General features: G+C 49.2%; 1 protein-coding gene across 1 annotated transcript in view; it reads left to right on the top strand.

Annotated features, from left to right (window-relative positions):
• Positions 1-7774: 7774 nt before the first annotated feature.
• Positions 7775-16540, top strand: part of DESI2 (desumoylating isopeptidase 2) — a 107552-nt gene continuing 98786 nt past the window's right edge. The window contains exon 1 of the mRNA XM_040429451.1: positions 7775-7855. Within this exon, the coding sequence (XP_040285385.1) occupies positions 7802-7855 (54 nt within the window). The 5' untranslated portion in view covers positions 7775-7801. The remainder of the gene's footprint in view (positions 7856-16540) is intronic.

Here is a 16540-nt window from a genome sequence, read left to right as displayed (position 1 = left end):
ATGGAGGCCTCGATTTCTTCATGTTTGCAACAGAGCCAGTTTGATGCCAGACTCTGAATACCACGTTTAGCAGGTGGTTTTGTTCCTGGGTACTTGTCGGAAAAGGTCTCTTATGTTTCCTTAATCAATCTACTTCGCACATAGCCTTCCACAAACACTATTTGCTGTTCCAGGGAGAACACCATTTTTCTGACAAAATAGGCCACTTTTATCAAACTGAATAATAAATCAGTCTTAGTTGCCCATAGCAACTAATCAGAGCTCAATTTCAGTTCCTACAGGGCTCTGAAAAATAAAAGTTTTGCTGTGACTGGTTGCTATGGACAATTTAGACAGATTTACTATTAGGCAGTATGATTTGGAGATATTGGAGGCGGGCTACTTTTTCGTGGGCCACCCTGTACTTTCTCAATTATTTTTGTAGCGCAGCAGGTATGGACCTGTAGTGTCAGGAGGAGCTGTTGCAATGCTGCAACATAGAGACTTGCTGTCATAATCAGGGGCGGATTAAGTGCATGATAGGCCTGGGCTGTCTACCCAACTTGGGCCCCTCTCTTCATTTTAGTTTAGTTTTTTTTTGTATGAAGAGGTTGCGGTGCTTCATGAGCGCCACAGTCTCTTCCTAGGCCATATGACCTCTTCCGACTAAAAAAAATACCCCAAATTGGGTCCTAAACTGAAAAATTTGGTCGCCAAATTTAAAATACATATAATTATAATAAAAAAGACATGGAGGAGAATACAGCACCACATACATCTTACATCCAGTGACATCTCCTGTCATGTAGACCTTCTCTTTCCTCTTCTCCTCCATTTGACCCAGGCCACCATGGCAAATTCTTTCAGCCACATCTCGTCTCTACAGTTTGTAACACAGACACGTTAGATTTCTAAATTTTTCCATCAACCTCCCCATCCTGGTGTCCCCACAGTGTCACCCTGCTGCCACTGCCAATACTGTGCCCGTTGTGCTCCCCAATGCCCCAGGTATTATACTGCTGAAAAAATAGTGACCCTAATAGACATAATTGGAGTAATTTATCAAACTGGTGTAAAGTAGAACTGGATTTCCAAAAGAGCTGTCAAAAATGAATGGTGGAACCTGATTGGCTGCTATGGGCAACTAAGCCAGTTCTGCTTTACACCAGTTTGATAAATTACCCCAAATGTCCCTATAGTGTCCACAGCAGCTATAATGTCCCCTAGAGTGCCCCGAGTAATAATAACACCCTCTATTGGGCTCCAGGCAATAATCCCTGTATAGTGTCCCCAAAAATAATAGAATTGCCCCTACAGTGCCTCCCCAATAGCAACACCCCCATATAGTAATTTCCACCACACTGCCCCCACATAGTAATCCCCCCATAGTAATTTGCCCCCACACAGTAATTTCCCCTAAACTGCCCCCATATAATAGTTTTCCCCCACACAGTAATTTCCCCTACATAGTAATTTGCCCCACACTGCCCCACATAGTAATCTGCCCCATATAATAAATTGCCCCCACATAGTAGTCCCTTTCCATAATAATTTTCCCCCACATAGTAATTTGCCCCCACACTGCCCCATATAGTAATTTGCCCCCACATAGTAGTCCCTCCCATAATAATTTGCCCCCAAACTGCCCCCACATAGTAATTTGCCCCCAAACTGCCCCATATAGTAATTTTCCCCCACATAGTAGTCCCTCCCATAATAATTTGCCCCCACATAGTAATTTGCCCCCACACTGCCCCATATAGTAATTTGCCCCCACATAGTAGTCCCTCCCGTAATAATTTGGCCCCACACTGCCCCCACATAGTAATTTGCCCCCACACTGCCCCATATAGGAATTTGCCCCCACATAGTAGTCCCTCCCATAATAATTTGGCCCCACACAGCCCCCACATCCCCCCCCCCCAGATGTACTCTATGTCTCTTTACTAATATGTCCTCTTGTGTGTCCCCCAAAGTAGGCACATGAAATAAAAATAAAAAATAAACAATTAAAGCTAAATACTCACCTATGTCCAGGACCAGGCGCTTTCTCGCAGAGGAAGGCGGGATGAGGCAGGCGTGCACATGTCACAGTTGTCATGGTCTTACCTTCTTGCTGTTCTCCTTCGTTTGACATGTGCTGGCGGCCATCTTGGTTTCTGGGTTTCTGTAGCCTTCCACCCTGCGGCTCCTCCTTCCCACTGGGAGGAGCTGGATGCCTAGCTCATATATATAGGAGGTCTGTGGCTTCAGTTCCTTGCTTGGTCCTCCTGTGTTCACATGCTTCTAAGACTGCTGCTGCTTCTGGTTCCTGATCCTGGCTTCGTCTGACTACCCTGCTGGTTCCTGATCCTGGCTTCGTCTGACTACCCTGCTGGTTCCTGATCCTGGCTTCGTCTGACTACCCTTCTGGTTCCTGATCTCTGGCCTCTCTAAGACTCTGCTTCGGTTTCACCATTCGTTTGGACTTTTGCTTTACAGCTTTATTTTCAATAAAGCCTTCTTATTTTCACTTATCTCTTGTTGTACGTCTGGTTCATGGTTCCGTGACATTAGGACCAAGCCATGAGTTCTGACGGTACAGGGCCATCCTCGCTACCCATGCTGGTTGCCAGACTTGATCAGCAGGATCACCTGTTGGGTCGGTTCGCTGTGGCGTTGCAAACCCTGCTTGAACGCACGGCTCATTTCGCTCCCGTTGCCGATGGGTCGGTTGTCGCTCCTACTGCCGCTCCGGTTGTTGCGCCAGAGTCTACCCCGACACCTGTTGTTGCGCCTGCGGTGTTTCGGGGTATGACCGGTTCTGCCCCTCTTCCACAGCGCTTTGGGGGAGAGCCAACTCAGTGCCGAGGTTTCCTTAACCAGGTGGGCATTTATTTCGAGTTGCTGCCACATGCCTTTCCTACTGAGAGATCAAAGGTGGGCTTCTTGATCTCGCTGCTCTCGGACAAGGCCTTGGCCTGGGCCAGCCCTTTATGGGAGAACAACAATCCGGTGGTTGCCGAGTTTTCCGGTTTTGTTGCTTCTCTTCGGAAGGTATTCGATGTGCCGGCTCGTGCTGCCTCTGCCGCGAAGCTCCTTATGTCCATCAGACAGGGTTCACGATCCGTAGCTGAATACGCCATTGAGTTTCGTACCCTGGCAGCAGAGGTGGGCTGGAATAATGAGGCTCTGGTCGCTGCTTTCTCTCATGGTCTCTCGGATGCCTTGAAGGATGAGGTTGCAGCTAAGGACCTACCAGTGGAGCTCGAGTCTCTTATTTCTTTCCTGATTTTGATTGACACCAGACTCAGGGAGAGACCTTCCTTTAAGGAGAGCCTGCGGAGGTCTTCTAACAGATTGGCGCCTACGTTTGCTGTCCCACCCGTGCCTCCCTCTCCTCCCACGCCTCCTGGGGATGACTTGTCTGGGGGTGAACCCATGCAGCTGGGGTTTGCTCGCCTGTCCGAGGGGGAGAGGGTACTCCGGAGACGCGAGGGTCGATGCATGTACTGTGGTCTCGGTGGGCATTTTCGGTTGGCATGTCCGAACCGTCCGGGAAACGCTCGTACCTGAGATCCTGTCGGGGGCAGATCTTGGGTGCAGTCTCCTCGTCCCCGGTTTCCCGTGTTGACAAACCACTGATCACTGTTGTCCTCTCCTGGGTCGGGGGCTTGGTGACGACCCAGGCGTTGGTGGACTCTGGTGCTGGTGGTTTGTTCATTGATAGTGTGTTCGCTGCCACCAATTCCATTCCTCTGCAGGCTCGAGGTTCCCCACTGGCCCTTGAGGCGATAGACGGCAGACCCCTTCTGTCGTCACACGTGACTCATGAGACCCTTCCAGTGGGGATAGCCATTGGTGCCGTTCACAAAGAGTCGGTCTGCCTCCAGGTTATTTCGTCTCCACACTACTCGGTGGTCTTGGGGTACCCCTGGCTCCAGAAGCATAATCCGACTTTCGATTGGAGATCGGCCGAGATCCTCTCGTGGTCACCGCAGTGTGGGGCTAGTTGCATCCATGGGTCTGTCAAGTTGCTGTGTACTTCCTCGGACTCTCTGTTGCCTCCTGAATACGAGGAGTACCGGGATGTATTCGATAAGGTGCGCGCGGTTGCCCTACCTCCGCACCGCCCATACGATTGTGCCATAGAGTTACAACCTGGTGCCGTTCCTCCTCGTGGCAAAGTCTATCCACTGTCGGTAGCGGAGAATGAGGCCATGGAGGAGTACGTGAGGGAGGCGCTTTCACGCGGACACATTCGCAAATCCTCGTCCCCGGCAGGGGCTGGATTTTTCTTTGTGAAAAAGAAGGGCGGTGAGTTGAGGCCTTGCATCGATTACAGGGGTCTCAATCGCATCACGATCAAGAACGCTTACCCGATACCCTTGATTTCCGAGCTGTTCGATCGCCTTAAAGGGGCCACGGTCTTTACCAAACTCGACCTGAGGGCGGCATATAACCTGGTAAGGATCAAGGCGGGCGATGAGTGGAAGACCGCGTTTAACACCAGGACCGGTCATTATGAATCCTTGGTTATGCCCTTTGGGTTGTGCAATGCGCCCGCAGTCTTTCAGGAATTCATCAACGATGTTTTCCGTGACCTGTTGCAGCAGTGTGTGGTGGTCTATTTGGATGACATCTTGGTATATTCTGAATCCATGGAGGCCCACATTCTGGATGTCAGACGAGTGTTGCAACGGTTACAAGAGAACAAGCTGTTCGGTAAGCTTGAGAAATGCGAATTTCACCGATCCCAGGTAACCTTCTTAGGTTACATCATTTCCGCTGAGGGGTTCTCCATGGATCCTGAGAAGGTTTCGGCTGTCTTACAGTGGCCCCAGCCCAGTGGTCTTCGTTCCCTGCAGCGCTTTTTGGGCTTCGCCAACTATTATCGGAAGTTCATCAGGGACTTTTCCATGCTGGCCAAGCCTCTCACGGATCTGACCAGGAAGGGCAGTAATTCCCAGGTCTGGCCGCTCGAGGCCATCCGAGCTTTTGAGGCCCTAAAGTCCGCTTTTGTGTCGGCTCCGATTCTGTCGCATCCCAACCCTGGGTTGCCCTTTGTCCTCGAGGTGGACGCGTCTGAGACGGGAGTAGGCGCCCTTCTGTCTCAGCGTAGAACACCAGAAGGTCCTCTGCTTCCTTGTGGGTTTTACTCCCGGAAACTGTCTTCCGCGGAGTGCAACTATCAGATTGGTGACAGGGAGTTATTGGCCATCGTGCAGGCCCTTAAAGAATGGAGGCACTTGCTCGAGGGTTCGGTGGTTCCGGTTCTCATCCTGACGGACCATAAGAATCTGACCTACCTTTCTGAGGCCAAGAGATTGACACCACGTCAGGCCAGATGGGCTCTGTTCTTGTCACGTTTTAATTACGTGGTCTCCTACCTACCCGGTTCCAAGAACATCAGGGCGGATGCCCTATCACGGCAGTACTCCGAGCTGTCCAGGGAGGAGTCGATTTCGACTTCGGTCATACCTCCGAATCAGATCCTGGCCGCCATTCGCACCAGCCTGACCTCTCCCCTGGGTGAGCAGATTTTGGCGGCTCAATCTGGTGCTCCCTCTGGGAGACCCAACGGCAGATGTTTTGTGCCTGAGGAGTTGCGCACTCGGTTGTTGCGAACCTACCATAACTCCAAGACCGCGGGGCATCCTGGAAAGAATCAGCTGTCCTGGGCTGTTTCACGTCTGTTCTGGTGGCCTTCCCTACGTGGACCTCCCTGCACCCCGAGGCCATACGGTCATTCTCATGATTGTGGATCGGTTTTCCAAAATGTGCCACTGTGTTCCTCTCAAGAAGTTACCCTCTGCACAAGAGTTGGCCACGATTTTTGCCAGGGAGGTCTTCCGGTTGCACGGTTTGCCCAAGGAGATTGTGTCGGATCGGGGGAGTCAGTTTGTGTCCAGGTTCTGGCGCGCCTTTTGCTCCCAGTTGGGGATTCATCTCTCCTTCTCCTCGGCCTACCACCCTCAGTCCAATGGGGCCGCAGAACGATCCAATCAGGCCTTGGAGCAATTCCTTCGTTGCTATGTCTCCGATCACCAAGACAATTGGGTTGACCTTCTGCCTTGGGCTGAGTTTGCCAGGAACACGGCGGTGAACTCTTCCTCTGGGACGTCTCCCTTCATGGCCAATTATGGGTTCCAACCTGCCGTGTTACCGGAGGTATTCTCTCCCCAGGATATTCCGGCTGTGGAGGATCACCTTTCCGTCCTACGTGCTTCTTGGGTACAGATCCAGAAGTCCCTTGTGGCCTCTGCGCAGCGCCAGAGACTCCAGGCTGATCGCAGACGAGCGCCTGCTCCTTCCTACCAGGTCGGAGACCGTGTATGGTTGTCCACCCGCAACCTCAACCTTCGAGTGCCCACTCCCAAGCTGGCGCCTCGCTTTGTTGGTCCCTTCTGAGTGCTTCGCAGGGTAAACCCGGTAGCCTATGCCCTTGCGCTTCCTCCTGGCATGCGGATCTCTAACGTGTTTCATGTCTCCCTGTTGAAGCCACTGGTGTGTAATCGTTTCACTTCCTCGGTTCCTCGGCCTCGTCCGGTCCGAGTGGGCAATCATGAGGAGTATGAGGTGAGCAATATCCTGGACTCACGCCTGGTCCGCGGTCGGGTGCAGTTTTTGGTCCATTGGCGTGGTTATGGTCCAGAGGAGCGTTCCTGGGTTTCCTCCGCAGATGTCCATGCTCCTGCCTTGCTCCGAGCCTTCCACGCACGCTTCCCTCAGAAACCGTTTTTTGCTCTGCGGAGGAGGGGCCTTTGAGGGGGAGGTACTGTCATGGTCTTACCTTCTTGCTGTTCTCCTTCGTTTGACATGTGCTGGCGGCCATCTTGGTTTCTGGGTTTCTGTAGCCTTCCACCCTGCGGCTCCTCCTTCCCACTGGGAGGAGCTGGATACCTAGCTCATATATATAGGAGGTCTGTGGCTTCAGTTCCTTGCTTGGTCCTCCTGTGTTCACATGCTTCTAAGACTGCTGCTGCTTCTGGTTCCTGATCCTGGCTTCGTCTGACTACCCTGCTGGTTCCTGATCCTGGCTTTGTCTGACTACCCTGCTGGTTCCTGATCCTGGCTTCGTCTGACTACCCTTCTGGTTCCTGATCTCTGGCCTCTCTAAGACTCTGCTTCGGTTTCACCATTCGTTTGGACTTTTGCTTTACAGCTTTATTTTCAATAAAGCCTTCTTATTTTCACTTATCTCTTGTTGTACGTCTGGTTCATGGTTCCGTGACAACAGTGCTGCATCCCGGCACAGGCGCGCGATAACGTCATCACGCCCCCCTGCGTCGGGATTTCAGTACCGTATAGGCCTCAGGCCTACTAGGCCTGAAGCCTATGGCGGTGATCGGCGATGGGACAGGGAGCTATGCGCTGCCATGCCCCGCCGCAGTATGTGGGCATTTGGGTCGGCGTTGGGCCCCCCAGCGGTGCTGGGCCCGGGGCTGCCGACCCGAACGTCCCTATTGTAATCCGCCACTGGTCATAATTCTAGTCCAGCAGTGGGAGCCAGTTCCCAGCTACAGATAACAGGGGAAGACAAAGCCTGCTACAAGAGCAGTTCAGCCAGTGCCTGGAGAAGGAGAGGAGATCAGTGCAGGAGATCCAAAGCAGGGTCCGTTACCAGAGCTCTGGGGTGGTGTGATGTGGCCACCCAAGTGAAGCAGTGCAGCCCAGACAGTTACAGAGAGGCTGTGGCAGGCAGAGGATAGTGTGGCACTGAAGGAAGAGTGCAACACAAACCAATGCAAGAGAGCAGAGTGTGGATGGAGCACATGTGCCAGACAAGCAAGGCCTCAGAAGTGCTTGACCAGATTCTTCACTGCAGCAAAGAGGTTCCACCATGGAGAGAGAAAGATCGAGCACAAGGAGGGTCCCTCGCCGGCTAGCAGGAACAGTAAGTTTGGCCCCTGAGAGACCGTATAAAGTTAAACCAATTCCACAGAGACTGTAGTTACACCCTCCCTGCTAGCAACTTAGTTTATTAAACAGACAGCGTCCCTATTGAATATTAATTTACCTGTTTCACAAGTACAAGAGTTTATCGCTGTATTGCAAAATCACCTTTAGTAAAGCCGCTCCAGTGTTCCTCAGTTGGCGGAGTGAGTTTGTCACCATCCACCTGCGCACCTTAGAGACCCACTGTGTCACTTGAACAGATTTGACTTGTTTCCAAGGGCATTATCTAAGTGCCCCCCCCCCCCCCCCCAACCCACCTGGTCTTACCCATTTAATCCCTATGCAGGGATCTGGACTTCGCTACAGAGGACCCATGGGGTTGAAGAGACACTGGTGTGGAAAACCAAGGGGACAGGCAAAGAGTAGTTAGGAATAGGACTTGATTAGTTAGGTGAGGGCACACAGCTGAGCGTCAAAACGGAAATCAGACAGAAGTTAGGTCAGGCAGACGAAGTGTAGAATGGCACAACTTTGCTGGATACTAGTGAACTAGTGCCTTAAGTACCCCAGAATGACTAGCCATTGGCTGGGGAGATCAAGCAGCTTTATAGGCAGAAAGAGGAAGTGTCGTCAAGAAGCAGGCCACAGCCTGTGAAGGTGCTGAACAGCACTCCTTCAGTGGCCAGACACGCCAGGCAGCAGAAGAGGGAGAGCCCCAAACCGCCAGGAAACCAGGAAGCAGAGTATATAACAATATCCCCCCTTACACCCTCTCTTCTTTGGTCCAAACTTTTGTGAAAATTTCTTTGGAGGAGCTGGAGCATTGTTTTATGCACGCTCCCAGGATTTCTCTTCTGGACCAAAGCCTTTGCAGCCCACTAGGTAGAACATTTTGCCCCTGACTCTTTTTATATCCAAGATGTTCTTGACTTTGAATTCATCTTTAGAACCTTCTGGAGCAGGAGTGAATACAGAGGATTTGTAAAAACAGATCTGTTCATACAGGCTGACTCTTAAAGCAGAGAAGCTTTAGTCTCCTGCCAGATCTTAAACGGGTTGTGTCACGTCAGCAAGTGGCATTCATCATGTAGAGAAAGTTAATATAAGGTACTTGCTAATGTGATTGTCCATATTGCCTCCTTTACTGTCTGGATTCATTTTTCCATCACATCATACACTGCTCTTTTCCACGGTTACAACCACTCTGCAATCTATTAGTGGTGGTTGTGCTTGTACACTATAGGAAAAAGCAGTGGCCTCTCTGGTGGCCAGTACCGTGGGAGCTCACATAGGCTGGTGTTGTTTCCTATAGTGTGCAAGCACGTCCACCACTGATGGACTGCAGCAGTAGTCATAACCATGGAAAGGAGCAGTGTATAATGTGATGAAAAATGGGTTTAGCCAGCAAAGGAGGCAATATGGACAATCACAATACATTAGGAAGTGCCTGGTATTAACTTTCTCTACATGATAAATGCTATTTGCTGAAGTGACACAATCCCTTTAAGAAAAAGTTTGAAAGTTGCATCTGTGGCAGGCACATCTAAAGAGGTAGAAAAAGGAAGAGGCACATGCACATGTTGCTCATATAAAATGAAAAAAGGAGACTTGTTATACGAACTTGGCCCATGGGAGCAATGAGACCCAGTTGTTTTGACAAGAAAAAATAAATTGATCTGATTAAGGCTACTTTCACACTTGCGTTCGGAGCGGATCCATCTGGTGTCTGCATATTTCACAAAAAAATCTAAGTGTGAAAGTTAGTCAGACGGATCCGTCCAGACTTTGCATTGAAAGTCAATGGGGGACAGATCCGTTTGAAAATTGAGCCATATTGTGTAAACTTCAAACGGATCCGTCCCCATTGAATTACATTGTAAGTCTGGACGATCCGTTTGGCTCCGCACGGCCAGGCGGACACCCGAATGCTGCAAGCTGCGTTCGGGTGTCCGCCTGCTGAGCGGAACGGAGGCCAAGCGGAGCCAGACTGAGGCATTCTGAGCGGATCCGCATCCTCTCAGAATGCATTGGGGCTGGACGGATGCGTTCGGGGCCGCTTGCGAGAGCCTTCAAACGGAGCTCACAAGCGGAACTCCGAACGCAAGTGTGAAAGTAGCCTTATCCACACAACCTGTCCATTGGATTGAGGGTGATAGGCTGAAGAGAAGTTCAATTTGACATCCAGTAGTCCACAAAGAACACTCCAGAATTTTGAACTAAATTGCTCCCCTCTATTATAGATGATGTACTGAGGCATTCTATGTAGACAGACAATATGCTCTATAAAGAGCAGAGCTAATTGTGCAGCAGAAGATAAACCGGGTAAACGGTTGAAATGGGCTATTTTACAAAAATGATCCACCACCCCCCACATGAACATGCATACAGATGATGGTGGAAGGTTTGTGATGAAATCTATTCCTATGTGTCGCAATGGAGTTTCAGAAATGAATGGAAGCGGTGGCTGCGCATGCGCGGTGCGCTCCCATTCACTTCATAGGAGAGGCAGGGAGCTGCGCCTGGTGGTGGTCGGGCCGCGGGAAACTCAAGCCACAACTCTCCCCGGCTCCGTTCTCCTTGTAGGTACGGGTCCCAGAGGTGGGATCCGCACCTATCAGACAATGGGGCCATATCCTAGCGATATGCCCTCATTGTCTAAGATAGGATAAACTCTTTAGTCTCTGAGACAAGAAAGTATTGAATTGCTACAGAAGGTTGATGAGCATTAAAGAGGCTGTGCTTGGACTGAGACAGTAAAAGTAACGCACAGCTATGGCTTTATACTTTATTGCCCGTAGTGAGGGTTAATTGCTTCTGGCACCCACCACACTATCTAGATGGACTAACCATTTGATCTAGGACTGCACCCTGCAGTTGGGCACTGCAGAACATTTATTGAGCGTTTGCACACCTTTGGTCAAGTTGGGGAGATTGCTAGTATCTATAAAAAGAGAGTCAGGGAGGACTATCATTACAGCCACCTCCTATATATACTCACCTAAAGAATTATTAGGAACACCATACTAATACGGTGTTGGACCCCCTTTTGCCTTCAGAACTGCCTTAATTCTACGTGGCATTGATTCAACAAGGTGCTGATAGCATTCTATAGAAATGTTGGCCCATATTGATAGGATAGCATCTTGCAGTTGATGGAGATTTGAGGGATGCACATCCAGGGCACGAAGCTCCCGTTCCACCACATCCCAAAGATGCTCTATTGGGTTGAGATCTGGTGACTGTGGGGGCCATTTTAGTACAGTGAACTCATTGTCATGTTCAAGAAACCAATTTGAAATGATTCGAGCTTTGTGACATGGTGAATTATCCTGCTGGAAGTAGCCATCAGAGGATGGATACATGTTCTCATTCTGTTTACGCCAAATTCGGACTCTACCATTTGAATGTCTCAACAGAAATCGAGACTCATCAGACCAGGCAACATTTTTCCAGTCTTCAACAGTCCAATTTTGGTGAGCTCGTGCAAATTGTAGCCTCTTTTTCCTATTTGTAGTGGAGATGAGTGGTACCCGGTGGGGTCTTCTGCTGTTGTAGCCCATCCGCCTCAAGGTTGTGTGTGTTGTGGCTTCACAAATGCTTTGCTGCATACCTCGGTTGTAACGAGTGGTTATTTCAGTCAACGTTGCTCTTCTATCAGCTTGAATCAGTCGGCCCATTCTCCTCTGACCTCTAGCATCCACAAGGCATTTTTGCCCACAGGACTGCCGCATACTGGATGTTTTTCCCTTTTCACACCATTCTTTGTAAACCCTAGAAATGGTTGTGCGTGAAAATCCCAGTAACTGAGCAGATTGCCTGGCACCAACAACCATGCCACGCTCAAAATTGCTTAAATCACCTTTCTTTCCCATTCTGATATTCAGTTTGGAGTTCAGGAGATTGTCTTGACCAGGACCACACCCCTAAATGCATTGAAGCAACTGCCATGTGATTGGTTGACTAGATAATTGCATTAATGAGAAATAGAACAGGTGTTCCTAATAATTCTTTAGGTGAGTGTATATGGACCCAACCTCTATGTGTCTTTGTACAAAAATAGAAAAGAGAGGATGGAGCCATACTTTAAATACATGTTTTATCCTACAATGTACTAATCTTACAATAAGTATCACATTCCTCTGTATATATATATATGTATACCATATAATAATTATGTCATACATTGTCTTATAATTAATCAGAACTTTTATGTAGCTAACTTTAATGGGAAAAACAAATCTTATCCTTATCCAGGCCAAAACTATTACCAATATAGATTTTGGGAAATCCCCCTGCGCTACCGTTGTCTAGGTTCGTCGACCTGCCTAAAGGGAAGGTCCGCTGCTCAGTAATCTGTTAAGGTCCTGTTGTCCCCCTTAATTGGAATGATATGTACTACACACATGTATCGCCCGTATGGGTGATATGAGAAACCGGCGCTGGGTGCCGGTTTCTCATATCACCCATACGGGCGATACACGTGTGTAGTACACACTATTACCAATATGTCTGTCCTCAACAGACTTATTTCTAGCCAATACTTAACTCTATTCTTATAACTTCTCTATTGATGAGATCCCGGAATATCCTGCTCAATGAGACTGGTTTTGTCACGACCGCTATCCCAGCAGCAGTCGTGTCGCACCAGACGGAGGGGAAGGGGGACCCTTATCTACGGATGGGAATAGTATGGCCACCCCTGACTAACCCTAAGCTGGCACCTGTCTGCCCTGATACCCTAGACAGGGTGTGAACCCGTGCGGCGAGCAGGATGCCTAAACCCTCAGTCACCCTAACAAGCCTAGAGTGGGGAAAGGCCGATGGGAGCACTAGTCACCATCACTCATGTCTAGGAGAACAGCAGGGGAAGACAGCAACAAACAAACTATAGCAGAGATAGACTTATCCAGTCACGAGCAGAGAAGGCGATCCCAATCACGACAGTCCACGCCGGACAAGAGCTCCACAGCAACACCATCAAACGATCTCCTTCAAAGGTCAGAATAGAACTGGAAGTAAGGACTATATCTGGCAATGACTGCAAGTGAAACTGAAACTAATATAGTAGCTGGGAGTGGCAGACAGGACTCACCTGAGAAGGATGCCTCCAAACTCCCAGTCAGGACAAAAAGGTTCACAAGGCAAAACCCGGATGACATACCCTGAACCATGGAGCAAACTCACAAGCTATCACGAGTAGCAAGTCGCTGCGACCTTCTCCTCCCAGACCTGTCTGGATCAGTCACAGTCGTGACAGTACCCCCCTTTCTACGAGGGGCCCCCGGACCCTCAAGACCAGGCCTCTCCGGATGGGAGCTATGAAAAGCCCGAATGAGTCTGTCCGCTTTTATCTCTGAAGCTGGAACCCACATTCTCTCTTCGGAACCATAACCTCTCCAGTGCACCAGGTACTGAAGAGAGCGGCGAACATATCGTGAGTCAACAATCTTTTCTACCTGAAACTCAAGACTGCCATCAACAACCACCGGTGGAGGCGGTAGTGGCAATGGTTCAGGAGGTTCTACATATCTCTTAAGCAGAGATCTGTGGAAGACATTATGGATCCTTAGAGTCTGAGGTAGCTCCAGACGAAAAGCCACCGGGTTAATGATATTAATTACCCTATAAGGACCAATAAATCTCGGACCTAATTTCCACGAGGGAACCTTCAACTTGATATTTCTGGTAGACAACCACACCAAGTCATTCACCCCAAGGTCCGGACCTTCAGAGCGCCTCCTATCAGCCACACGTTTGTATCTACCACCCATTCTCTTCAAACTTTCTTGCACACTCTGCCACACTGAAGAAAGTGAAGACGCAAATCGTTCCTCCTCGGGAATCCCAGACGGCCCCCCCTCACTAAACGTACAAAACTGAGGATGGAAACCATACGCACCAAAAAATGGTGACTTATCGGTGGATTCTTGACAACGATTATTAATGGCAAACTCGGCTAACGGTAAATAAGATGACCATTCCTCCTGATTTTCGGAAACAAAGCATCTCTAATATGTCTCTAGGTTTTGATTGGTACGTTCAGTCTGACCGTTGGACTGTGGATGGAAAGATGAAGAAAACGACAGATGAACCCCTAAACGAGAACAAAAAGCTTTCCAAAATTTAGAAACGAATTGGGTACCACGATCCGAAACAATATCGGAAGGGACCCCGTGAAGCTTCACGATGTGGTCAATGAAAACCTGAGCCAGTGTGTTAGCATTAGGCAATGCGGCAAGAGCAATAAAGTGCACCATTTTACTGAATCTGTCAACAACTACAAGAATAACAGTTTTCCCCGCTGATACTGGTAGATCCGTAATGAAATCCATTGATAGGTGCGTCCAAGGCCTGTTGGGGATGGCTAGAGGTAAAAGACGCCCTGCCGGACGAGTATGATCTACCTTAGAACGAGCACAGGTAGCACATGCAGACACAAAATTCAACACCTCCTGGCGCCACTTAGGCCACCAGAACTGACGAGACACTAATTCAGAGGTTGCCCTACTACCTGGGTGTCCTGCCAGTGTGGAGTTATGGTGTTCTTTTAGTATCTCCAGGCGTAAATTTTCTGGCACAAACAGTTTACCTGAGGGGCAGGAGGCCGGGGCGTCCCCCTGAGCTTCCAACACTCTCCCCTCTAAACCTGAGTGTAATGCAGAGACCACCACCCCCTTTTGCAAAATGGGCTCTGGTACCTCAACATCACCCCCTCCAGGAAAACTTTGAGACAATGCATCCGCCTTAGTATTCTTTGCCCCCGGGCGATAGGTTATTACAAAATTAAACCTAGTAAAAAATAACGACCACCGAGCCTGTCTAGGGGTGAGACGTTTAGCAGACTCCAGATATAATACGTTTTTGTGATCAGTAATCACCGTGACGGGATGAACCGCCCCCTCCAAAAAATGACGCCACTCCTCAAAAGCCAACTTAATAGCCAAAAGTTCCCTGTTGCCAATATCATAGTTCCTTTCTGCAGTAGACAATTTCTTCGAAAAGAAAGCACACGGACGCCATTCACCAGGGGACGGGCCCTGAGATAGTACCGCTCCCACCCCCACCTCTGATGCGTCAACCTCTACAATAAAAGGAAGCGAGACATCTGGCTGTACGAGAATAGGGGCCGAGGTGAATCTCTCCTTCAGAGATGCAAAGGCTGCATGTGACCATTTGGAAAAATCGGATCCCTTTCGGGTCATGTCCGTCAGTGGTTTGACCACCAAGGAATAGTTCTTTATAAACTTTCTATAAAAATTGGCAAACCCCAGGAAGCGTTGCAATGCCTTCAGGTTCTCAGGCAGATCCCAGTCTATAATCGCCCAGACTTTCTCTGGATCCATGCGGAAACCTGAATCTGACAACACATACCCCAGAAATGGCAGTTCTTTTACGGCGAACACACATTTTTCTAACTTAGCAAACAATTTGTTGGCCCTTAATATCTGCAGCACTTGTCTCACATGGATCTTATGTGTATCCAGATCCGGGGAATAGACCAGGATGTCATCAAGATATATCACAACAAATCTCCCGATAAGGTGACTAAAAATATCGTTGACAAAATGTTGGAATACCGCAGGCGCATTAGTAAGACCAAATGGCATGACCAGATTTTCATAATGCCCTTCCGGAGTATTAAAAGCCGTCTTCCACTCATCCCCCTCTTTGATGCGAACCAGGTTATAGGCTCCTCTGAGATCCATTTTGGAGAACCATTTAGCACCAGCAACCTGATTAAGGAGGTCGGGAATGAGAGGAAGAGGATAGGGATCTCGGATAGTTATCCGGTTTAATTCCCGGAAATCCAGGCAAGGATGTAGGCCCCCATCTTTCTTTTTAACGAAAAAGAACCCTGCAGCCACAGGTGAAGAAGAGGGTCTGATGTGTCCCTTAGCCAAACTCTCCGAAATATAATCTTTCATAGCCTTCCTCTCCGGGCCGGAAAGATTGTATAACCGGGTTTTAGGTAGTTTTGCCCCAGGTAATAGATTAATCGGGCAATCATATGGATGATGAGGTGGTAACCCCTGACAACCCTTCTCAGAGAACACATCCATAAAATCTGACAGAAAGGCAGGTAAAGATGTTACAGAGAGTGTAGAGCACCTACTACTCAAGCAGTTGTCCTTACAATGTTCACTCCACTCCACAATCTCCCCGGCCTGCCAATCCACCACTGGATTGTGAGTCACCAGCCAGGGAAGCCCCAATATCATAGGAGCCGGAAGACCGTCCAGGACATAACAAGAGATATGCTTTTTATGGAGGTCCCCTACCTGCAGATGGATATTATGGATGATCTGAGTTAACTCTTTCTGAGTAAGAGGGGAGGAGTCGATGGCAAAAACAGGAATAGTTCTGCGTATCGGTTCCGGAGTAAAACCCAGAGCCTGAGCAAACCGTGAATCCACCAAGTTGACCCCCGCCCCACTGTCCAAAAAGACAGAACAGATCTCAGTCTTATTGCCCGCCTCAACGGTAGCGGACAACAAAAACTGAGACATGCGTATGGATGAAACGAATACGCCCAGACTGTTATCCTCCGCACAATCTGGGGACTCTAGTTTTCCGGCGGCTCCTTTGTTTGTGGTCTCTTGGGTTCTGAGGGACAAACCTTTACAAAATGACCCCTCCCCCCACAACGAAAACAAACCTCTGACCTACGGCGGAACTTAGGAGG

Source organism: Bufo bufo, chromosome 4 (assembly GCF_905171765.1).
Source record: "Bufo bufo chromosome 4, aBufBuf1.1, whole genome shotgun sequence".
In the NCBI taxonomy this organism is placed as follows: domain Eukaryota; kingdom Metazoa; phylum Chordata; class Amphibia; order Anura; family Bufonidae; genus Bufo; species Bufo bufo.
This window is presented reverse-complemented; position numbering and strand designations above follow the sequence as displayed.